Source organism: Sarcophilus harrisii, chromosome 5, assembly GCF_902635505.1.
Source record: "Sarcophilus harrisii chromosome 5, mSarHar1.11, whole genome shotgun sequence".
Taxonomy (NCBI): Eukaryota; Metazoa; Chordata; class Mammalia; order Dasyuromorphia; family Dasyuridae; genus Sarcophilus; species Sarcophilus harrisii.
In genome coordinates, this window is record NC_045430.1 from 48,356,746 (window position 1) to 48,383,923 (window position 27,178).

Sequence of the window (27,178 nt, forward strand, 5' to 3'; positions counted from 1 at the left end):
GGATTGAGGAGATAGAGAAGCATAATCAGCTCCCTCGATCCCCTTACCACCATAACCACATATGACATTAACTATATGACAAGACAGTGTACATGAATTACCAGGATCAATTGATCCAAAGAGAAGAGAATTGAGGAGATAGGATTGAAAGAAAGACATGACTGATATTTCAGGCCTACAGCAGCCCAAGTAAAATGACTTCTGTTTTAAGACCTAGGAATGGCTGCCAGACTACTTTTCCTCTGGCTAAAATATAATCCTGCCTAATGAGAAAAATCACTTCTAAGTGCATTCTTAATACCTATCTCCCCACTGAGCTCAAAGCAGAAAATAGAGTTTACTATGGATTTAATTACTATCTGAATCAGCAGGGATTTTCCATAAGGAGAAAGACAAGTGATATACACACTGTTCTCTGAAAATTTTACTTTGTTTTTGAGGGACTGTTGGAAGTTCCTCTTGTGATAAGAGGAAGCTTTGGCAATGAAACATTCATTTCTCCACTTGGTATTTAGGGGAGAAGAGAAAAAAATCAGAATTGTTTTTATTTTCCTGTTCTCTATCCTTTACAGAAACCACTACAGTATTGACTTTATATGCTGATTTGCAAATGACAAGAACTAAAGCATCAACAAAACAAACAAAAGAAAATCAACATTTTAGGTCCTATGAAACAAACTTAAAATTTATCTTCTGGACAGAAAGAGTAGTAAAATCAGCGAGTGTAACAGTTCATGAGCTATGGGGTACTAAAACGTCACACAGGATTTTAAAATGGTGATGAAAATCATCAGGTAGCAATCAACTTGACAGTTTTAAAACACTTATTCTTCTCCCCATCTGGACATCTATTCTGAGCACTCTCAGTAGAGGACCTCTCAAGAGCAACACAAAGTTGAACATTATATTTGAACCTATGTAAGTTTCTCTCTTGGAAAACCCCTCATGTACCCTGGATATCTATACCGTAGTTAAGAATCCCAAACTGAATATATTTTCAATCATAGGAATAAAAGATTACAATGTAAAGAGTTAATTAAGTACTGAAAAACTGATTTTTTTCCCTCTTTGCTTAGAGCTGTTGTTATTGCTGCTTTGTTTTGTTTTGTTTTTTATTAAATTCAACTCCTGATACACTTTAGAAGATAGAAAACAAATCATAATGCAATACAATTTACATAAAATGTTTTGGGTTTTAATCCTGGTTTATTTCATAACAATGAATTTTTTAAATTTATAAAATATGATATAGTAATTAGAATGGTTGCTTAAATGAAAATATATTCTGAGACATCGTCTTTCAAAACTATGTACAAGTTATGTAAATAATCAGACTTCTTCTTGGAGCAGTCAATCACATGGAAGCATTGACACTTGGGCTTTCAAAGGAAACATGTTCCCAAAAATATGGAGAAATTTTGGATTGCATAAATACAGCACATGCATGTCACTCCTTGAACCTCTGCAGAACAACACTAAGAATTAGAGGTAGGACAGGACAAGGGTCTCCACGTGTGGCTTCAGCTGTGAACTTTTTTTAAAATGGAAGTACATATAATAAATCCAAAAATTTGAGTTCTTTTTAGTTTTTTTTTTTAACATGATGAGTTCTTTTTAGCATTTGTATTTATTTGCTTTTATTAAAGCCACTGAGAGGCAATACGGTGCAATAAGAAAGACAGTTGGCCTTGTGACCAGAAAACCTGGCTACAAATCTTGCCTCTAATATGTACTGCCTCTATGGGACCATGGACAAGTCACTAAAATTCCTTGCATTCTGGGTCATGTTTTAAGACTCCAAGTTAAAAGGACTCTTGATGCTCCTCAGTAGAACAAGTTTCTACTTTAAGAATTCCCCAAACATTTGGACACTGATGAAATTGTAGGACTGAGCAAACAAACAAAAACAAACAAACAAAAAATAAATCCTGGTTATTGATAGGTGAACAACTCTACTCTTCTACATTTGTTTGTGCTTTATATTTTTTGGATTAAAACACTTTTAGAAATTTACCAGTAAACATATATGCAGGTATAGATGTGTGTGCATGCCTACATGTATTTATGCATGTATATACATACATGGAAATATATGGATATACATGTGTGCATATGTACCTATATATGTATGTGTATATGTCTATGTGTATTCCTCTATGAATATAGTCCTTATCCATATTCTATATGAGACATATTTCTAAAATAAAATTGCTTTGAAATAAAGAGGAAAAAAAGATGATAAAGCATTGAAAAATAGTACCTATTGGAAAAAATGAGTCATATTAATATAATATAAAGAAATTATTTCATTTGGTTCAGCAGCAATCTTGTAGATAAGAGATATTATTTTCCCCCTGTGATAGCTGAAGATACCAATGGTCAGATCCTAAGTGGTTAGCCCAGACTACTAAATAAGTAAATGGGAACTAGAAAGCCTGAGTTATAGTCAAGCATTGATTCCATTTGACCCTGAAAGCATTTTATTTAAAGGCTTGGATCTTAGTCAACTCTTCCCTCTAACATCCATAATAAAGATATGAAGTCTTATACATGTCACTAAATGATAATCCTTTAATTAGATGTTAAAATGGAACAAGTCATTAATTTTCTAATTGTTTTCTCCAATGATAACTGTAAGATAAAAAATGTCAACTTTTGGCTTCCACATATAATTCTGAACCATTCTCAGAGTATGTTTTCCCATATATATTTCTAAAAAAATGTTCGACAAATAATCAATTTTGCATTTAAGCAGCTATTGTCATGAATTACTATAGATATTTATTTGAATTCCAGCTTTTTATTTCTATTTATTTTGTGTATGTAGATTTTCTCAGTAGCAAAATAATGATGTGTAGAACATATCCTTTCTTAGCATATAAAATATAAATGCGTGCCCGTGTACACTCATAAGTATCTATGTGTGTATTTCAGTATGCATGTTTATTTAGTATTCACATGCCTATATACATTTATTTTTATAAATCAACTCTTCCTAGCACTATATATTTTAAATATTGAAGACTATAGCCATGATGTCTCTTGCAGCTCTAAAATCTATGCTCTTAAGGCATGTTTAGTACAAAACTTAAAAAAATAAGAATAAAATCAGCAATAAGACTTACCATATTAGGTCGATTATAAATGAGAACTCTGCCCGGCTTGTGTTCTCCTATCCTCAGGGCTTCTTCTAAAAGTGGTATATATTCTACTCTCCTCCCAGGCTCTATTCCAAAGGATGCTGTTACAACCACTTTGGGCTAAAATTAAAAAAATTATTATTATAAGTAAAATATCTGCTATATTTACTTTCAAGAATTAAGGACATAAATAAAATAGTTATAATCCTTCATATAAAGCATGGAAGTGGTATATGTCTAAAAAATTATATTATATATGTATATGTATATAAAATGTATATATATATGTGTGTGTGTGTGTGTGTGTGTGTATACACACACACACACACACTTTTGCTTACTATATGAAAAGTATAGAAAAAAAAACCTTTTACTTTCATAAATCCTTATGTATGGCTATACAAATTTAATTTACCTGCCAAAAATTGTAGACTTTTTAAATGATTTTAATAAGGATTACTTTTGTATTTTTAAAAGGTGAACAGAAAATGTATTATCTTTTTAAATGTAGGAAAGACTAAAATTTTCAAAATGCATAACTGACCCCCATATATATGGATATATATGCATATACATCCAGTAGGGATATATATATATTATATATATATCCCTAAATTTGTTTTTTAAAATTGTTGTTAAAAAAAATGAAAAATAAGTTAGCAGATAAAAATATTGGTCCAATTAATGATGCACTTAATAATAATACTTTGTACATATTAAAGAAAACTTCCAACATTGGTTAACAAAAAGTCTAGTGGAAAAAATGAAATACAGCAATAGATTAAAAACAGGCTGCTTTTCTTATGGCCTAAAATTTAAATATAGTTCACTTGTTTTTAGCTACAATAATTTAAACAGCTGATTAAAAAGTAATAGGTCTCTACAGCACAATTGATAGCATTTCTTAAGCAATTTAAAATGAGAAACAAATTATTATAATTTATATCTAGGAAAAAGTATACATAAAAGGTTTGAAGTCAAAATTGAATTCTTCTTTTAGGAATGAATTTTTTTCTGCAATTTATAACTACATTGCTTTCTTTTACTGAGGTGAAGCCCACATGTGTAAACTATTTTCTTTTTATTGGAATAAATCATTCATAAGTTAAGATAGAAATAATAAATATCCTGCCTGAGAAAACATTAAAGTAGCATTGCATTCTTCTTTTCTATTAAAAAAAAAAAGTAACATTTTACTTCTTATTTTCAAAAAGGCAATAAGTCAGGCTTATGTAACTCCTTAGACTAAGAAGTGGTCCAATTAGGATTCATATTCCACACAGCAATATAGTAATGTAAAATTATTATAGCATGTATTATGTTATACTATCACATTGTAATATAGTGTTTAATAATAAACAAACAAACAAATAAATTAATAAATGAATGAAGAGAAGTAGAAAGAGATTTCATACATAATGATTGTGTAACTGAGAAAGATTTCCGGGGCAGCTAAGGTTAGAAATTATAAATTAGTTGTATATCTGGAGGGAATTTTCTTATTAGTAAGCTCCCCTTAGCAATTAAGTCACAAGTCTGGGTATAATAAAATAGAATGTATTTAGGGTTTTAAGAATGGCAAAATATGTATTATATATTATAAAATGATCCTCACCAAAACTTTAAAATAGGTTCTCAAATTATTATTATTGTTTTCATTTAAAAGGGGAGGAAGCTATGCTTCAGAAATATTAAATGATATGTCCTGGTTCACATGACTAGTGGCAGAATTCAAAATGGAGCCTTCTTGATTTCAAGTCCAACATTCTCTCTAGTCTACCATTTATTCTTTCTCTTTCAATTTAATTCTAGTGTATGCAAGAGACTGTGTCACATGCTAGAGGATTAAAAGACAAGCTATAAAAGAGTTCCTGCTTTTAAAATGCTTATAATTTAAAATTGTGTCATGGAAATAATGGCATAGAGTTTAAGACAGCCAGAAATACTTTCTCAAAAGGGTTCTTAACTTTGGGCCTATGAACTTCAAAAACAGATTTTAAAAAAAATATTTCAATAAATTGGTTTTCTTTCTAATCCCATGTATTTGATTTCATGTATTTAATTTTTTTTTATTTCATGTATTTTGAAATATTATTCTAAGCCTGGGTCCTTGGCTTTCACTAAACTGCCAAAGGACTTTGTGAAATAGAAAAAGTGAAGAAGTCTAGCATTATGCACAATGGAATTCACAACTATGGAGGGATCAGCGTTGCCTCAAGGAAAAAGGGGATTTGGCAGGGTTACAGGAAGGAGGTGATTTTTGAGCAAAACCACAAAAAACAATAAACAAATGCCAGAAAAGACCCCTGGAAGTAAGAGAAAGAACATGAGCAAAGATAAAGACTTAAGAAAGAGAGGGATATATTTGTAGGATGATGGTTAGTGACTTGAACCCAAGCTTCAAGACAGTGTTTTAAACTAACATTTATTTTATGTCTTAGTAGCTCAATAAAATGGGTTTCTTTATTCATGTGACCATTTTAAAGCACTTTTTCCCCCTCCCCCAAACTCAATGAAATCATTTTTTAAAAATCCTCCTTTGAGGTTCCTTCTAGCTATGCACTGATTTTTTTTTAAATACCTAAGCAAGTTTCTCCTGGCACTTGGGCTGATTACTTTTAAGTGAAATGGCTAGTCTAGGTATCTGCTAACATAATATTGCTAATCTAACTTTACATATAACTTTTAAAAGCCAAATTCTTTTAGCCAAACAATTAATAAACATAATCAGTGCATATTCCAAATTTGCTTACTGTCCTCTCCTCTACCCTTCCCAAAAGATAAAAAATCAAGGATTGATGATACCTGAAGGGTTATTGAAATTGAATCTGATGTAAGCCTATCAATGTTCTGCCATTAGTATCTATTTCTTTCTGAACACTGCTGAGTCAATGAACTTAAACTAATGAAAGGCTGCTGTTTTTCAAGCAGGAGGTGAAACCCTTCCCTGCTCCCTATTAACTGTTACCTCAATAAAAACCACAAGTGATGTAAATGCACATCAATCATATTCTAATACACTCAACTCTTGTTTATTCACACTCATAAAAGGATTCAAGGTTAAATTCCTTCCCACTCCTCTCATCATGTCCTTCTTCCATCTCTCTTTTATGTAGATGACTCCTAGAGCTTTATTCTCCTCTCTCATCTCCAGTGACTTTCTGGATATTTTTAATTGATTATTCTTCCCAGCCCCACATACAATTTTGAACTTTAAATTCAATATGTCTAAAAGTGAACTCAACATCTTGTCCTTCAAACTAACCCTCACTCCTGACTTCCATATATCCATAAATTGTACACTATAGTCTCAATCAATGACCCTGGGAATGTTAGAATCTTGAAAGTTTCTTCTGCCTTGACTACCATAGATAATTTCATATGCTTCCCTTCCATTTCATTCTGTTTACTGCTACACTTATTATCAACTGAGACTTAGAATATCCTAATATCTTCCTAACTGGTTTCCTTGGTTCCTGTGTCTCTCTAGGCCAATCTTACCTTGCACTGATCCTTTTCCTAAAACAAGACTCTCCAAGCTTTTATTTCCATGGCTTTATCTAGGCTGCCTTTCAGTGTTGGAATACCCTATTCCCTGGCTTGTCCTCATTAGAATCCCTAACTTTTTCCAAACTCCCACCTCTTATACAAAGACTTTCCTGATCCTGTTAGCTATTAGCACTTTTCCCCTCAAAATTACTTTCACCACCACAATAGCTTTAGCCTGCAAAACTTCACCACTTACAACAGCATAAAATCCTACTAATTAGTTTCCCTCACTCAAACCTTTCACATCTCCAATCCATCTTAAACACAACTACCTAAGTGATTTCCCTAAGGTACAGCAGGTTCAACAATGTCATTTCAACACAAGTTTCTTCCTAATTACTTATTATGGACAACTAGGTGGCTCAGTGGGTCGAGCACTGGGCTTCGAATCAAGAAAATGTGGATGCTAGCTAGTAATGTTAAAAGGAATAATTATTTAAATATTCTAAGTGTTCATTTCTGTATGTAAGCTGGATTTTATATCTACTGTAGAAGGTTCCTGAGATACTAGGTCTCACAACAGATAGAATGCTAGGCTTAGACTCAGAAAGACTCATCTCCCAGAGTTCAAACCCTGTCTCAGATACTTATTAGCTGTGTGATTCTGGACAAGTCACTTCACTATTTTTGCCTCAATTTCCTTGTCTGTAATTTGAGTTGGAGAATAAAATGGCAAACCACTCCAGTATCTTTGCCAAGAAAACCCCAAATGGGGAGATTTAGACTGGGGAATCATGTCTGATTCCTTATAATCAGACATGACTGAAATAACTGAACAGCCAGAATTACAGGATCATCTATAAACTCTTCAGTTTGTCATTTAAAATCCTCTATAGTCTTGCTCCTAGGTTCTTTTACAGGCTTATTAAAACATCATTCAACTTCACTATATACAATCCAGTCAAAATGGATCTTTTACTGTTCCTCACACACAACATGAGAATCCATCTCCCTTCTCAGTTGACAAACATTTATTAAACGTGTAAGTTCTGGGGAGAAAGACAAAAAAATAGCCCCTGTCCTCAAAGAATACATAAATTAATTCACCACAACTTTGCACAGACTATCCCTCAATCTGCCCTCTTAGAATTCCCTTCATTATTCAAACCGCACTTATTACCATCAGTTATCTCTACAAAATTCACTTTGTATATATTTCATCTATATTTATATATAATTATGTATATTTTTAAAATCTAGTTTGAATGACTACTTAAGTGTACACACTGTACATAGTAGAATGTAATTTCTTTATGGGTAGAGATCATCTTCACAATGTCCACCATCCAGCACACTGCTTGCCACATGGAAATAAAGACTGGACCTGGGATTTAGTCTAGGGAGTTTCCAGTGAGGAACACTGGAAGTCCGACATCTTCTCTGCTACTTATATTCTTCAAAAGTTTTTCTTAGAGGACAGAGAGGGCAAACAATTTACTTAAGGTGAGCAGCTGGTCTTCCTGACTCTTGGGTCCAGCTCTTTATTTTCTATACCATGCTACTATCTGCAGTAATTAATAAAGGCATTGTGGACTTAAATTGAATTTATACAGATAAAATAGCCCATGCTACTAAAAGATAAAGTTATATCTTTCTCCTGTCAACTAGATCAGAACCAGCCTCTAACTTGGGGTAACAGAGCCAACAAAACAAGTCAGAGATAAAAGAATCAGAATACAAACAGAAGTTTAACCAATTTCAGAGTAAAGAAAATTATGTTTGCAAAAGGAAGCTCCCATCCTAAGAAGGCGGGTTTAGGGCTGTGAAGACTGAGAACACATGTACTGAAAAGCGTTGGCCCACAACAAATTCATGCTTAGACCCTGAGATAGTAATCATGGTTAGCATATCTTAGGACTATATAGATGTCCTTTGGTTCTGTGGGAACAGTATTGTCTCAATTGGGGGAAGGTATTGTGTCCAGTCTGCAGGGCACAAAACCAGAGTTCCATAATATCAACAGAAGCTCAGTACTTGCCAGTGGCAAGGAACATGCATTATGAAGATGTGATGAATGGTCTGGGAAATAAGGGAAGCCAAATCTCTCAGAGAATACCTGGTACTAGTCTAAGCTATACACACTTTACCAGAGAGTGATATAATCCTCTGCAAAGGATTATTGTTATTCTAAGCTCAGGAAACAGAAAGCTAAGTCTTGTATCTGGGAAACAGGGTGAATCCTCCCAATAAGCTGACACCCCCAAATAAAAAACTTACCTTTGCATGATCAATACGGGTGCTGAGCTCCTTAGAGGCAAAGCCTCCAAAGATGAGACTATGAACAGCTCCTATCCTGGCACAAGCCAGCATGGTGTACATTGCCTGGGGTATCATGGGCATATAGATCACCACAGTATCCCCCTTTTGCACACCATGCTTCACTAAGACACCAGCCAGCTTGGAGACCTGAAGAGAGAAAATTGTGAATTAATTAAAAAGCTATTTTATGCATTATTTACTTAGTTATTCAATTGAAGAGGCTTCTTTGCCTTGGAGAGTTTCACTGAATTAAGATCTATATAATCAACTGTAGGATTTCTAACTAACCCCATACTACCATAAGATGAGTGATTACTATTTTTGGTGTGAATAATTCTCTCTCTTTTTAATCATAAATCTTCATGCATTGATCAAGAGAAATCATTTATCTGACCAAATCCTCTAATCAGACTGATGGGTCAGGCACAGAAAATATAAGAATGGAAAATAAGGAAAAAATATAAGTCCTACAAAAAACATAATCCTGAGTCTAGAAGTAAATACCATTAAGGCAGATGCAGAGATTCTGCTCCATTTCTCTCATTCTCTCATTCACAAATAGGAAAAGGGACTATACCAAGTCAGTATTCTTTCCTTAGTATTTCCACTCTTAAATTAGATTACTATTGTTGTTTGTCCTTTCTAGAAGAGGACCATAACATCAGGGAGGTGATGCTATGACATGCAAGTAAGTGAGTTGTATTTAAGTGAGGGAGGTCTGGGCAAGATTAGCAGCTTCATTTTCTCCTCCAGAGCCATCTGGAACCAGTATCAGGATAAAAATCAAGAAGATGGCACTGAATGAAGTGGAAAACTTTGGCCTTTTTAAGCTACGGTCTTTAATAGGTCTCAGTCTGACTGAGCCAAAATTCCCTTCCAGTGATTAAGGATAGGTAAGAACTGAAGCAAAGAATGGCCTACTTTATCTAGTTTTTAAAAAATCTAATCCAGGAGAAGAACATCTTCAAGGTTTCTAGCCAAATCAGAAACAATTGCTACTAACCTTTACTGAGTCAATCAGGGCCCAAAAAAATAACCATTTGGGGCTTGGTCTGGGACCTATTATTCACCAATCAACGATAATCAGAGTGATTTGGTTTTAAGGCATGGGCCTTAAGAAAGATATCTAGATGATAAGCTCTAAGAAAATTTGGAAAATTTGGGAAAATTAAAAAAAAATAAAAAATTAGATAAATAAATATACATTCCTTTGAGTAGAGCTCCAGCAAGTAAGTGTATAATATCCAAGAAAGAAGGGAGGAATGGAGGGAGGAACAGATTATAAGCTCCATGAAGACAGAGACTATCCCCTGCCCTCTTGGTATTCCCAGTGGTTAGCACATAGTAGGCCTAGCACACGGTATCACTTGATAAATGCTAATTGTTAAGTAAATTACAGTTGAGCTATATAGTACAGATATCTTCTATATTTAAAGGAGACACTTAGTTGGAGAAATAGGTTCTCAAAGTTTTCTAACCAATCTCTGATGACTGATAATTCATTTTCATTTATGGCTACAAAAAGAAACCTACCCCCCTCACTGCCTCAAATGAATAGGATATATCATTTTTAGTGAAAAGTCCAACATGGAAATGTATGAACATAATGGAATGTGATTGTGCTTTAAGAAATGATGAAAGGTTTGGCTTCAAGGAAATCTAGAAACACTTGTATGATGTGATACACAATGAAATGAGAACAATTCTCTCTCCTCTCTCCCTCTCATCTCTCTTTGTCTCTCCTGCCTTCTATCTATCAATCCACATATACACACAAACATATATATATATATATATATATATACAATGCACATGTACAGATATATATATATATATATATACATATATGTATATATTTACACACATAATCACAAAATCGTAAAGAAATATAACTTTGAAATGAAATACAATAACCCATCATCCTTTCCAGAGATACGATGATATGAAACATGTTACCCCATCCTGACAAAAAGATGATGGTATAACAATATATATATATATTTTTTTGTTTTAGACATGGCCAATGCAGAAATCTGTATTACTTGGATATTCATATTTGTTTCAAGGATTTTTTCCCCCCTGGGAGAAAGAGATTATGTCAAGTCAAAAAGACAGATTTTTGTTCACAAAAAAATAAAAAGAAGACTAAAAATCACAAAGAATCATATAATTAGAGTTTGAAAAGGCCTCAGCAGTCATCAAGTCCTATATCACTTAAGAGATGAGAAAACTAAAGTCCAGAGTAAAAAACTGGCTTGGTTAATCACACAGTTTGTAATTAATATATGTCATATTTCAGCCCAAGACCCATATTTCTAAATCTAGAAATTCTTCCAGTGATCTATACTACCTAAATCATTAGTTCATTGGGAGGGGGGAGTAGGAGAAATGGAAAATATATAGTCAGATGTTGCCTATTAATCCAATAAGAGAATGGTGAGAGCTTCTAATTAATGAGATAATTTCCAATCTCTCTTCAAACTGAAATCTATAAAGAAGCTCTACTGAAATAGGGCTAGCAGGAGCTAGTTTCTGAAGCTAACTGAAATCCTATTGAGATTCTCAATCTGAACAAAACAGAAATAGGAAAGAAAAATCTAGCTGTCCTATCAAGTCAATGTTTAGAATATCTATTATGAAAGTAATCACAGCTGTTTCCGGGGGCCATTCTGCTTGCTTGATTTTTTTTTCTAGGCCAATCATTGCAAAAGGAAAGAAAATAACATTATTGCTTATGAAGAATCAAGTAATCATTCTCCCAGATATCCCTCTCAATGAAGCTTTTTCAAAGGGAATAATTTTTCCCTTTTTTTTTCCCACTGATATCTTTTGGTTCTATATCTCCTCACATTCCTCAAAAATCTCCCTTACTTTCCTCTCCTCAATTATACTTTAGACTTAAGGTAACATAGTAGGAAGTGATAGACAGAAGCAGGGAGACTAATTCAAATCCTGCCTAATATACCTACTAGCTTTTTAATACTGAGAAATTCATGTAACCTCTACAAGCCTCCGTTTCTTTATCCATAAAATGGAGAAAATAATAACACCTATCTCCCAGCATCATTGTGGGTTTCAAATGAGAAAATATATGTAAAATGATATGCAGATGATAGCCTGTAGTATTATAACAGGATTAAATGTGGGGAAAAATACTTTAGGAAAATCCTACATAAGCTATAGCAAACACTATATGTAGAGTTACACATTTATAATCTCCTCATTCTGTAGAGTGGGAAGGAAGGAACATTAGAAGGGGATATTTTGTAAACATACTAAATATGTATAAAAACTTTATTAGTTGTATCATATATAGGTAGACAGTGCAGCAACTAGAGTCTGAAGTCAGAAAAGTCTGAGTTCTAAGCTGAATTCAAATATATTAATTTATGACCTTGTGCAAAAAGCTCTGTTTGTATCAGTTTCCTTAACTTTTAGATAGAGATAATAATTGCACTTCCTTCTCAGAATTATGACAATCAAAGGAGATATTTGTAAAATATTTGGCACAGTACCTAGGACATAACGAGCCTCAGATAAATGTTGTAATGTTCTTTTGTTTCGATTTTCTTGGGGTCTCTGGAGCAGCTTTCGTTTCAGTTCAGTAATCACCACACAAGCAGCCAGGTGTTAAAGTCCAAATCCTTTACTGTCTCTTTCAAAGTCTTGTTCCTTTCCTGGGGCCTGGTTAGCTTTTTTTAGAGGCCTATCTCTCTCCTTGGTTCTGAGACCTTGAGCTCCTGCAGCCAGTCCTTTGTGTTCTCTGCCTCTGCTAGCTTCTTGAGGTCCTCCTGAATGTGTCTTGGTTTCTGTGGGGGAGGCAGGAGGAGCATACCATGGTCTCTGTCTTTCAGTTCTGATTCTGGCTGAGTTTGTCTGAGCTTATATGGTCTCTAATCAAAGGTGTGAATCTTGTAGAATTATAATAAGTACTAACTACATGTACTGAACTAGAGAACTGTTAAGCACCCTGCTAAACAACCATTGTCTCTATCAATCCCACTGACGTAGCACCTTGTTTCAAGTTCTGGCCCATAATAAAATGTTAGTTACTGTCACCATCATCAATGTCACCACCACCATTATCATCACTATGCCATTGTCATTGTCATCACTGTATAATCATCATCACAATTAACATCATTGCAATGGAAAAATAATAATTCTTCCCAGTAATTCAATTTTCATTCTCACTCTTATCCATATATTAAAATTGTATTTCCAGTTATTTCATTTATTTTTAAAATTGGGCCCAGATATCTTCCTCTCCTAAAGAAGACTGACATGAAACTTCTTTTCATAATAGAGTTTTCTGGGGCACTGAAACTTTAAATGACTTGCCTAGTGTTGCAAAACCAGTGGGTGTTGATCCAGGTCTCCCTGACTCCATGGTTGGTCCTTTAGCTTATGTTCCATGCTTCCTATATAATCACATTTTTTTTTATCTAATGGCATTCCACATGAAAGAGATATTTAATAATGCCAACATGTATTAGTAATTCTTCTCTTCCCTACCTAAAATAAAATACACTATATTTATATATACACGTGAAGGTACATATTATGTATATACATATATATATATATATATATATATATATATAAAACAATATGTATACATGCTGTTTATATCTAATGAACACAAGCTTCTTGAAGGCAAGAACTATTACTTTGAAGTTTTTCTATGTGAATTGCCTAACATGATGACTAGCACACAGGTCACACTTAGGAAAGGCTTATTTTTAAAAAAAATTATTTAGTATTTTATTTTTCCCCAATTACATATAAAAATAGTTTTAACATTTTTAAAATTTTGAGTTCCAAATTCTCTCTTTCCCTTCCCTTCCCTTTCATTATGAAATCAAGCAATTAGATATGTTATACATGTGCAGTCATGTAAATCATACTTCCACATTAGTCATGTTGTGAAAGAAAAACAGACCTTTTCCCCCCAAAAAAGCAAGAAAAAATAAAAGTTTTTTAAAAGTATGCTTTAATCTGTATTCCCACTCCATCAGTTGTTTCTCTGGAGGTAGATAGTATTTTTCATCATGAATCCTAAATTTAGGATTGTCTTGGATCATTGTATTACTATGAATACTTAAGTTGCTCATAGTATAGTACATAGTACAATATTTTTCATAACTATGTACAATGTTCTCCTGGTTCTACTAATTTCATTTTGCGTTAGTTTATGTAAGTCTTTCCAGGTTTTTCCAAGACTATCCTACTCATCATTTCTTATATCATGATAGCATTTCATTATATCTATGTACTATATATTCAGTCATTCTCAATTGATGAATATCCCCTCAATTTCCAATTCTTTGTCAACAGAAAAGAACTGCTATAAATATTTTTGCACATATAGTCCCTTTTCCTTTTATGTTTTTTTTATAGTAAAGGCTTGTTGATTGATGACAAAGCAAATGAATTTCCACTAAATCTTTATCGTTTGCTTTACTATCCCATTAAAGGGATACTTTTATTGATTGAAAAAAAAGGTTTCTAAATTAAGGTTTCTTTTCACAGCAATACAATCAACACTGAGTTAAGCAAACTCTGTTTCTTTCTTGGAAGCTGTTACTACCAATTAATCAAGTTGACTTAAATTAAATTTAAATTGCCAGGTTCAGAGAGGTCACATAGCTTTCCAATGAAAAATTATTTTCCAAAACTCACTGAGCTTTGACTAGAGATGACCTCTTATAGACAATAACTGTGTTCTGCAGAAAGTAAGAAGCGCTAATAAAACATTTGTTGAATTAGTTTAAGTTTATTTATTAAGTTAAAGATTGTAACTCTGTCCCAAAAAAATTCTTTACCCAAAGAAAATGAAGTTTTATTTTGAAGTGGAAATGGAGTTTATTCCTTTTTCCACGTATTAACCTCTTCCTGGATTAGGATCAGTGATCTGAATAGTCAACCTAGGACAAAAGGGAGATGAAAATTTGTTCTATTAAAAATAAATCTTTGAAGGATACAACTAATTTGACCTGCAATTAATTTTTAAGAGGAGGGAATAGCTGTTTTATTCCTATCAATCTGAAAATACTTTATTTTTCTCATCATAGTGTAAAAAGAATGTTTTAAACTCATTGTTATACACATATATTCAAGTTAATAAATCCTTGCCTTGGTCTTGTCCCAAAACACAAATTTCATTCTATACTGACTCCTATATATTTCTCAGCCTCAATAGACTTTTCATAAAGTATTCTAACATTTACTTAAAATAGCTTCACTAACAGAATTCAAGCTACTAAAGGGTAAGTCTCTTAATAGATACTTAAAATAGACTTGTTCATGTTTAGTGATCAATAATTCTTAAATAGAGATCACATCAAAAGAAAATGTACATTTCATAAACTAAAAGAGGAAGTTTGCATAGGTCTCAACTTATTTGGTCTTCAGTGGTTTCATCTATAAAATAAAAGATTTAAACTATGATACATTAATGCAGCTAGGTGATCCAGTGGATAGAATGTCAGGCCCGGAGTCAGGAGGATTCATCTGTAGAAGTTCAAATCTGGTCTGAGAAATTTACTAGCTATGTGATGCTGGACAGGTCACTTAATTCTGGCTGCCTCAGTTTCTTCACCAGTAAAATGAGATAGAAAAGCAAATAGCAAACCATTTCAGTACCTTTGCCAAGAAAATCCTAAATGGGGTCACAGAGACTAAAGTCATAGTCAGATATGACCAAAAAAACAACTGAACAAGCATACCTTTTGGATTAAGATAATAGCCACTTTAAATGCTTTAGAGAGCAACATGAAGTAATAGAGAGGCTATCCTAGAAGTTAAGAAGACCTGGGTTGAAATTTCATCTCTGACACAACTGGCAAGTCATATAGACTTTTAGTGTACTAGGCAATTTTCTAAAACATCTGTATAAAAGTAATGTTCCAAAGAAAACTTAAATCTCTCCACTCAAAAAAAAAACCCTCAAGAAAAATAAAGTTTAAAAAAGTATGCTTCAATCTGTATTCAGACACAATCAGTTCTTTCTTTGAATATAGATAGTATTTTCATCATAAGTTTTTCAGAGTAGTCTTGGATCATTATGTTGTTGAGAATAATAAAGTAATTCACAAGTGATGATCCCACAATATTACTCTTGCTTTATATATAGTACCTTTCACTTTGCATGAGATCATGGAGAACTTTTCCAGTTTTTTCTAAGAAGATGCTGCTTATCATTTCCCATAGAAAACTGTATTCAATCACAATCACATATCACAACTTGATCAACCATTTTACAATTGATGGGCATTCCCTCAATTTCCAATTCTTTGTCCTGAGAAAAAGTGCGGCTATTTTGACAAAATCTCTTTTGGGATATATACCTAGTAACAGTATTAAAAAGTATGCATAATTTTATATTTATTTGGACAAATTTCCAAATTGCTCTACAGAATGGTTAAATCAGTTCACAATTCCACCAACAATGGTTTAGTGTCTTATTTTTCCACATTTCATTCAACATTTGTCATTTTCCTTTTCTGGCCCATTAGCCAATCTAATAAGTATGAGGTAGTACTACAAAATTATTTCAATTTGCATTTCTCACATCAATAGTGTGTTATAATATTTTTTTCATATCGTTAAAAATAGCTTGATTAGTTCATCTGAAAACTGTTCACATCTCTTGATAATTTATCAATTGGGGAATGGCTCTTATTTCTTATAAATTTGACTCAGTTCCCTATACTTTGAAAAATGAGGCCTACATCAGAGAAATTTGCTTCATTTTTTTCAGTTATTATTGATAATTGTATTACCCTCATGCCAACCTCCTCTGTGTATTTTATTGTCTTATTTCTTTCAACTTCTCTCTCTTCAAAAGCTTTTGTTTCTGATCACCACTTCTCTTTGTTATCTTCTTCTTAATATGTTTTGATCTTTTTAGTCACTATAGTAACTTTCTATGGTCAAATCTTTTTTCTATTCTTTGCTCATTTTACCAGATTATCACTCACCTTTTAACTCCATTAAACTCTGTGCAGCTGTTTTCAAAGATCTTTCTAGGGACTTGTAAGTTTTTAGTCCTTCCAAAGTGGTATGATCCAAGGAAAAGTGTGTTTATGACTCCTGGCCTATACCCTGGTGTCTGTGAACTGAGAGGTCTGGAAACCCTCAATGCTGCCTCTATTTTAGACCCTAAGCTCTGCTTTGGGCTAGTTCAATAGGTGTGGCTTGCACCCTCTCTCATCTTGATGCAAAAGATCTTTCTTGCTGACTTCTCAAGTTATCCTCAACTGGAAAATTATTCTATTTCCTCTTTTTATGGGTTCTGATGTTCTAAAATCTGTTTAGAGTTATTAGTCAGAGATAGTTAGAAGGCCTGGGGAGTGCTCAGATAAGTCCCTGCCTTTATTCCATCGTCTTGGCTCCCATTCTTAGAATCAAATCCATTTTTTACTTCTCATCACTGTTGTCACACAAGATCCTATAAAGTCAAATATCAATGTTGTTCTTCTCTCAAGTCTTCCCTGATCATCTTTTTCTGACCCTTTACCCTCCTTCCATCATCAAAGGTGCAAAAATGGGCAAATCTGAATTTGATATAAAGAATTTTTTTAAAAAAAATTTAAGCTATCTAGATAGGGAATGAGATGCCTCAGGAGGCAGCTGGTACTTCTCCCATTATAGATGTTCAAGCAAAAATTGGATGACCACTTTTTTGGGTTGTAAAAAAGATTCCTAGTTAGGTATGGATTGGACTCCATGGGATTATAAATAGTCTGCAAACATCACATATAAGTTGCAGGTTGCATCCTCTTTCTCTCTGTTCCAAATCATATTAAGGACACTACTTTCTCAACATCTGGTTCCACAGAAAAGCTTCTGACTCCATCATCACTATCTTCTGTTTTTTTTGCTTAAGGTGATCATATTCCTGTTAAAGTGTCTACTACTTCATTCAATTCAATTAATTCTACCTGAGGCAGTTTCTTTCCTTATAAATTTATAAATACTCTTTAGACATCCCTTCCTTCTTTCTTCTCACTTTGATTCATTTAACTGCTTCAGTTCCCTGTGCCCCTATTATGTTGTTGGCTAAATGCATTTTTTTGTTTGTTTGTTTGCGAGCCTGGAAATCTAACTAGAACTTCTAACTCTGCTTCTATGGGTTGATCCATTCCAAGTTCCAAATAAACATTCAAATGAACTTTTGGATTTGAATAGAAAAACATTAGAAGTATTTCCAGTATGATCAAGGTGCCTATGATCTTGACTACTACTTAATAAAGTTCTGGAAAGAATGATAGAAAAAAAGAGGGGAAAGCAATTGAAGAAATAAATATAGGAAGACAAGCAAAATTTTTCATCAGAAATGAAATGATAGTTTACTTAAATAAGCCAGAGAGTTTACAAAAAAATTAATCAAATAAAAATAGCAAAATACAAAATAGTATCCCATATAGTCTTTTATATACAGAATTAAAGCTAAAAACTGCAGTAAGACTTTTGGGATACCTTATATTATTAAAAAAAATTTCCAGAAATAAGAATTAGGCAATTCCATTCAAAATAAGTAAAAGCATGAATAAAATAACTTGAAATGAATCCACCTAGACATGGAGGACTTACATAAACAAAACTGAAAAATATCATTTATAGAAATAAAGGAAGATTAAAATAATTAGATAGTTACTGTTTCTTGCTTGGTGATCATATATGGTTATGATTTCTCTTTTTTTCAATTAAACTAATTCTGAGGTAGTTTCTTTCCCACATAAACGCATAAATTCTCTTTAATCTTCCTTCCTTCCTTCTTTCTTTCTTTTCTTCTGACCATAACTCATTAAACTCAATTCTCTATTGTTTTTATCAAATTGTGTGTTAAATGCTTTTGTTTGCTGCCCTAAAATCCTAACTAGAACTTATTACCTAATTTATAGACTTACTGCTATGCCAGTCAATCTATAAAGAAGTTATTTTAACGAACTAGCTAATAATTAATAACTATTCATTTGAAGGGAATGAACATGAAAAAATTCAAGGAAAGTAATTGTAAAAATTCAAGAATAAAGGGTTCCTAGCATTATCAGATTGCAACATAATACAAGAAGTAATCATCATTAAGGTAACTAGATGGCACAGTTGATAGCACACTGAATCTGGAGTCAGAAAGATCAGATTTTAAATCTGACCTCAGACAGTTACTGTGTCATCCTAGAAAAGTCACTTAAACCCTCCCTACATAAAATGAGAAAGGAAAAGGCAAATCACTCTAATATCTTTACCAAGAAAACCCCATAGATCCACAAAGACACATTAGTGAACAACCACCACCAAATCTAATTAGTATGTGCTTTTTTAAATTAAAGATAAAAACGTAGATTAGAACAAAATAGAAAAATAGGATATTGAAGCAAATGAACATTATATTCTAGTATTGGTAAAACTTAAAGACTATACAATAAGGGGGAAGAATTACCTATTCAACAAGATCTGCTGGGAAAACTAGAAATCAATTTTGTAACTTAACCCCAATTGCCTGAGCAAAAAAAAGGAAAATAGGTTTAGACCAATAATTTGCACCAACATCATAAGAAGTGATGCATGTATAAATAAACTAAACATAAAAGATCAGATATTTTTAAAACATTATAAAATATTTGAAAAAATGCAGAATAAAGAAAAAGGAATTAGAAAGAAAAGGTGCATATTTATCTCTCTGCCTATCTATACACAAATACATACACACACATATGAAAACAACACCAAAAGTAAGTCAAAAACAAATCCAAGAACAATATTAATCTTGGATTCAGAGAAGAAGTGATGAAACCATATCTTTATCCTCTTGGTTGAGAAGTGGGGATTACAGGTGTAGAATGCAGCATACTTCTCTTAGTTTTTCCTTAACTGATTTTGTTTGAGATAAGAGAGGATAAAAGTATCTATAATATATTTCAAAAGTATTCATAAAACTTAAAAGAAAAAAAACTTCAAAGATACAATTCATTTATGAGCTTGGGATTACATGTGTTTTTCCCAGGAACATGCTAAGCAATGAAAAACCAGAAAATACAGAAGATTAACTTGTTATGGGAAGAAAAAAGGATAGTTTTAGCTATTACTCAAAACCCATCCATGTGAGTGATTATTCTATAAATTATTCGTTAACATTAAGGTTATTAAATGAGAAACAATCTTTTGAAACAGCAAACACTATTTGATCCTCAAATGTCTCTCTTCAGCTATTTTTTCTTCTATAGTGTTGTTTAATAGATAAATAGTAACTGTTTAGTGGAATTAGAAGCATTATGGAATTCTGGATAGTCCTGAATATCTGTCTTCAAATGCTACTTATGACTTATTTTGGCTGTGGGACTGTGGACAAACAAGTTACTTATCTGTCTCCAAGATTCACATAATTCATTTAAACATAAGTCATAGAATTGGTAATAAAGATTCTGTAGGCCAGTAACTGGATTCAATAATGCTGAATCATTTTTTTTCAGTTTGGAAAACTATCTTTTCATCACAAAATTGATCCCTTTTATACATCAAAATAGGTATATTTTTAAATCAAAGGACTAGTTTACCTATTTGCTACTTCTGTTCTCTGTTACATGTACAAATTTACTTTCTTTTTATTTTTTGTCACAGAGAAGCACAGAAAGATACATCAGGATACTTGAATGTTCACAAAAATACCTTACTGGTATATATTTAATTGGATTGTATTATGTCACATATAGAATATGTATCCTGGTTTTTTTTTTTAACTTAAAACAAGGCAGGCTGTTAAAAAGCAATCATTTAGAAAAGTGACAAATGTCGGAGGGGATGTGGAAAAAAATGGAATCAATTCATTTTTGATGGATTTGTGAGAGATCTGTGAGAGATGTTGGAGATCAATATGGAATTTTATATATATGTATACATATACATATATTTACACATTCACACATACACACAAACTTGTTTATATACATTTTAATGTGTATATATATGTGCATATATATACATGTACTTGTTAACATGCACACATACATGTATATTTGTATCTAATGGTAGCCATGGGGGAGGGGGAAGTTATGTGATTACTTTGTTATATATTTAAAAGTAATAGCCACTTGTATATAATAGATCTGCAATTTTAAATGCAATCTTCTTTTCCTTTTGTATTCTACTTTGTTATGGAAATGCTTAATTTATTTCTTAAATTCAGATTTTTTTTAAAAAAGCAATCACTAACTGTATGCCTCAAAGCATGATATTATGAGAATATGGAATTTTATTTTTTTACATAGAGAATGTGGCACATGAATATACCTTGGCATTGAAACCAAATCCTTTCGCTAAGTTTGAGAAAGTGGCTAGAACCAATGTGTATTATTGATATTACCTGGTTTTAACTTTTTTTTAATATAGGATTACAAAAGACATCATCACCCCAAATAAAAGGACATGAACAGAAATCCTATACTATTTGGATCAATGCTGCACCAACTATTCCATCCCACCTATATAATTAAAAAACCAGACGTCTTAGTACAAAACATACAGCAAAGATTGTGGGTACTCCAAATGCATTTAAACAATGTCAGGTCACATTCTCCTTAACCTTTATGTTCCTGGTTGGTCAATACATTCTGAAAGTCAATCAATATAAATGAAAGGCTGCTAGAGATCTCATTAAATGGTCTAGGAGGACTACAAGGACATCACATAATTGCAGTAGAAGAGTTTCTCCCTAAACAAGGAGCAATGTTCACATCTGAAGAAAACCTTCCATTGCACATACTCTTATTATCAAACAACAGAAGGAAGGGAAAAATACTTCACCTGCATTTTTGCTTTCTACCAATGTAAGCTGGTATTTTCTTTTCATGCTATATTCAGAAAATTGTCTAGGAAACAGAGAGGACAAGTGACTTGGCTAGCCAATAACATGCCAAACTTGGGGGTTAAACCCAAATCTTCCTGTCTTCAAAGCCAACTCTTAATATACCATATGACCTCTAAACAAAATACATCAAAATAATTATTTTCCAAATATCCATTACTGTGTCATGTGTCACAGGAGTAACATATTTTAAAAGAACTAGCCAAATAAGAGAAGATAAGCAATGCAATCAATCACCCCAAGATCCCAGCCTTGACAAATTAGTCAGAATTGAGATTTCATCAATCCGCTCATAACCATTTTATCATTGCTACTTTATATACCTACAAGACAATAAAAAGAAGCAGTGGATAATCCAATGAATCAAAGCAAAGCAAGGTATTTTTCTCAAATTCAAATATTTTCTTCATCAGCTGGGCACATCCATAGCAGATCATAATCTTTATCAAATAGTTCCAGTGATTGAAAAATTCATCATCTTATTGCCAAATGAAGTTGGGTCAGAAAAAAAATCATTTCAACAAACTTGTTAAAATGCTATAAAACTAAAGTCCTACTGGAAGATGTCACTATAGTTTGGAGGTAACCTTGGGCAGTTAAAGGGCATGTTAGTGGAAAACAAGCCCTCTGGTAGGTCTCATTTATTGAGTCAACCTAGGAACAGATAGTCCAAGAATCTCCCCAAATCAATCATTCAAAAGTCATCAATGACATACTGATGACCAGGGGTTGACTTTTTGTTGTTTTTGTTTTGTTTTGCTTTTTGGCGGCCACTGCAGCTCACAAAAATTCCTACTAAACTGTGGAGTGGTGGTAATCTGAATCATCAGAGAGTGTACTGATACAAAATTAAATCACAAATCCTTAAAATATTAAAGTAATCCCATTTGGGAATGTTGTATGCAAATTGATTAATTTGCTCTGTATTCACTCTGGACTAGTTAGTTTTACCCACTAATGATTTTTAATAAAAATTACTGAAAGTTAGAGAATAGTTATTTAAATTGATCTATAAATCAAGTATAGGTAATGTAGCACATGGAAGTATATGTTTCTTATAACAACATTAATATAGTATACATATATTATATAATTATATATTGTTGTTGTTCATCTCACTTGTGTCCAATTATTCACAATCCCATTTGAGTTTTTCTTCCCAAAAAAAGGAGAGAGGCTTTGCCATTTCCTTCTCCAGATCATTTTATAAATGAGGAAAATGAGACAAACTGGATAACATTACTTATCTAAGGTTATGCAGCTATTAAGAAACTGAAGAACTCAGGAAGATTAGTCTTCCTGACTTTAGGCCCCCAGAACAGTATTCTCTGTGCCATTTGATATGAATTAGGGGAGAGACAGCTCAAACGAAATTAAATCACAAATCCTTGAAATATTAAAATAATTCCATTTGGGACGCCTGTATGTAAAATAATTTCCTTGGCTTGTATTCTTCAGTCTGAATATGATATTATATGTTATAATGTGATGACATTATATTATAATAATATTATAAAGTTATCATCATCCTCTTTATTTCTCTTTTCCTTTTTTCTCTCCCAACTTAATGATCTAATATCCAAAACTTCAGTTTTTTTTCTTTTTCCTTTTATCATTCTCCCCAAGTATATTAGCTAATAATAGACAACAGCACTCATGTCATTGAAATATTCTTGAAATCTAGACATGTATTTTTTCATTCACCATTAATATAGACACTGCCATTAACTTCTTCAAGTATACCCTTATAAGATTAATCTAGGTTCAGAATTTGTATTCAACAGGCATAGTATTAAGCAAGCTTATTACTGTTCAGAGCCTTAATTTAAATAAGATACAAGAAGAGAGGAAACTTATAGCATGAAAGTAATATGCAATTAAAAAACACAGTGATCACCAAGACAATATAAGAAACAGACAACATATAACATACAGCATCACCACTATGAGGAGGCACCAACATCTAAATTCCAAAATCTGGGAGAACCCAGCTATCCAGAGTCTCAAGTGGGAAGCTTTATTAGGCAAGTGGTACCAAACATCCTATGGTCTCAAAGCCCCTTTCCACTAAGGGATTTTAATAGGCTGATAAAGAAGGCATTATACTAAATATTTTCAGTTGATACATGACCCTTGAAACAGAACATCCCCCCTCAGGAAAAGGGGCTCTATCACAAAAGGTCCATCAAAGAATATTTGTTTACTCCTTTAGAAGGATTACCAGGAACTGGTAAACACAGGCTTACCATAAAGAGTGTTCATTAATTAAGGCACCAGGAAGATGGCCAATCTTCTTAATGCTTCCGGATATTCTAATAGATAACTGGGAGCATGTTCCAAAGTTCTCAGTAAATAAATTTATACAAAGGCATGCCCAAGACTTACTGGGATTCCTCACTAGGATTCCCTGCAACCCAAAACACCCAAAACTCATATTACCCTGACATTATTCACTTATTAGATTTTGCTCTCTCTGCTCTCTTTCATTCATAACAAATAACATTGATACACAAGATCCCCTGTTCATTTTGTCAATTAAATTAAGAAAGAATGTTATCTGAAATGATCAACTGAATGAACTTTCATGAATTAGAATTATACAGAACTAAGTTAGAATGCTTGGTGGATATCATATGTAATATATTTTCAATTACTCAGTTAATGAAAAGACAACAGTTAAAACCTTTACTTCAAAACTGGGTCTCCTCTATCATCTTATAAAGTGGACTAACCAAAACAATAAGGAAAAAAAAAATAAGGTCTATCTGAGTGTCCTAAAAAGCTAAAATTCAAGAATTTTCATAGAATCTTAGAACTTAGAGATCACCAAACCTAACATCCTCATGCCACAGTGATGAGATTGAGACCAGGACAAGTTAAACACATCAGTTTTGTTTTAGAAAAAATACTACATTTGGAATCAGGAGGACTGGTTTTAATCTGGGAATTGGAAGTAGCTTGATTGCACATCTAGTCTATTCTATAGACAAAATAAATTCCAGTAAAATATAGCCAGACCATGGCATGTTGGCAGGTAGATGGTGTATTGGAGAAGGCAATGGACCTAGAGTCAGAAAGACCAGAGTTCAAATGTGGCCTCAGATACTAGCTGTGTGACTCTGGGCAAGTCATTTATCACTTCTCTGCCTTAGTTTCCTCATCTATAAAATATAGATAATAATAATAATAGCACCCACTTCCCAGGCTAATTATTAGACCCAAATGAAAACTATAAAATGCTTAGTACAGTTCTTGGCACATCATTATTTAATTTTTATTTTAATCTCTCTAGGCTTCATTTTCCTTAACTACAAATTGTAATTATACTCATATTCTCTATGCCACAGATTATTGCAAGGAAAACATTTAATAAAATTTAAATTATTATATAACTGTCACTTGAGCATTAGCTGTCACAGTGGATAAAGTGCTAGCCTGAAGTCAAAAAGACTCATCTTCCTAAGTTAAAATCTGTCCTCAGATACTTACTAGCTGTGACCCTGGGCTTCACCTTGTTTGTCTCAGTTCCTCATCTATAAAATGAGTTGGAGAAGGAAATGCAAACTATGTCAGTATTTTTGCCAAGAAAACCTAAAAGGGGCAGGCCATCAAGAATCAAACATGACTGGAAAATGACTAAACAACAAAACAATAACATATATGTCACTGATTAGTGATAGCTAGCTGATGGCAAAAGTTTCTTTATTCTATTCCACATTGCCTTTCCATAACTGCTGAATTTTGTATAAAAAGATAAACTGGCTATAATTAGGTCATTATTTTGATCTGACTTCTTTCTAGTGTTGAAAATAGCAAGAATTATTGTAACAAAACTAACATATTTATACTATTCTTTATAGTATATTGCATGTTTTCACATATATCTAGCCCTTGCTGGAATAAGCAGATAATAATAATAATAATCTTTTACTGGTGATTAATAAACACTTGCTGATTTATTGATTGCCAGTGAAATAGCAGAAGGAATTGTTGCTCAGGTATAGATTGGACTAGATTGAAATCCTCTCAAAATCCAAGATGCAGCCATATTAATATCATTCTAACAATGATATCACCATAATGCTGTGGGATAAATATTATTGTATACATTTTAAAACTAAGGAAAATAAGACTCAATAAAGTTAAATAATGACCACCACCACCACAGCAATAATAGTTAACACATATGGTGTTTGCTATGTGACAAATACTGTACAAAGTTTATCTCCTTTAATCTTCACAACCACCCTGGGAGATGTGTACTATTATTATTCTCATTTTACAAATAAGGATTCTGAGACAAACAAAAAATAATTGACTTGGCCAAGGTCATATAGTTAGTAAATATCTGTGACATTTGAACTGAGATTTATCTGAATTCAGGTCCAGTGATGCTTCCATTCCGGTCATGCAAAGTCACACAATTGGTTGATGTTAGACCTGAAAATTAACTTTTCATTTCACTGTGGATATTTTAAATTTCTTTTCTATTTCCATTTCAATTGAAAGTTACCTACTCTGTCATTCTGATTGATTTTTTTCTTTTTTCCCCTTTTTTCTTTAGATTTTGTCTTTTGAGAAGAGTAAACATATAAAACAATGAGAAAAATCTGAAGATGACATATTTCACCATGCACTGCTCTATTTGCAGGGAGGAAATGTCGACCAATCTGATTGTTGGCTTTCTATCTAATAATAATACCCCCCTGGTCTATTGAGGATTTATTTATTTCCTTTTTTTTGCAAAGTGCTTCCCTTATAACATAGGATAATACAAATACCATTTTTATTTTACAGGTGAAGAAACTGAGGCTCAGAGATATTAAAAACAACTTGTCATTAAATCTAGCAAAAATCTAAGCTGAAACTTAAATAGATGTCTCCTGACTCCAAGATCTATGATAAATTAAAAGAAAAACTTCTAAACATTTTAGTACAACAAATTCCTTCCAAAGTGAATATCCATCATATTTTGGCTCCATTTCACTACCTTTTTCCTAATCCCTGTTTCTCACATTCTATAAAATGATTCTGCTTATGAGAATAAATTGATGTAGCACATATGCCCTCTAAATAATAATCTCTTTTATCTAGAAATATTTATAGATCTTTGGAATACATGGGTATCCATAAATTTTTACAGAGATTTCTTAGTGAGAAAATGGTACTTACTTTTATATATATATATAAAACATCATTTCATAAGAAATGAGTCTTTCTCATGATTAATTGAGATTAAGACAAAATGAAAGATTCTTCTTCATCAAAGTGTCAAAAATGGTGACCAAAGATTTAATATGAATGAGAATATAAGTTTAGAAGAATTGCAAATGTATAACCTATATCTGATTGCTTGCTATCT

The 27,178-nt window shown here is 32.7% G+C and overlaps 1 protein-coding gene across 1 annotated transcript in view; it reads right to left on the minus strand.

Annotated features, from left to right (window-relative positions):
- The window catches only part of ACSS3 (acyl-CoA synthetase short chain family member 3), a 256,373-nt gene that overhangs the window by 174,022 nt on the left and 55,173 nt on the right, over nucleotides 1-27,178 (minus strand). The window contains exons 3-4 of the mRNA XM_031938566.1: nucleotides 8,907-9,095; nucleotides 3,126-3,260 (exon numbers count right to left, since the gene is read on the minus strand). Coding sequence (XP_031794426.1) covers nucleotides 3,126-3,260; nucleotides 8,907-9,095 — 324 coding nt within the window. The remainder of the gene's footprint in view (nucleotides 1-3,125; nucleotides 3,261-8,906; nucleotides 9,096-27,178) is intronic.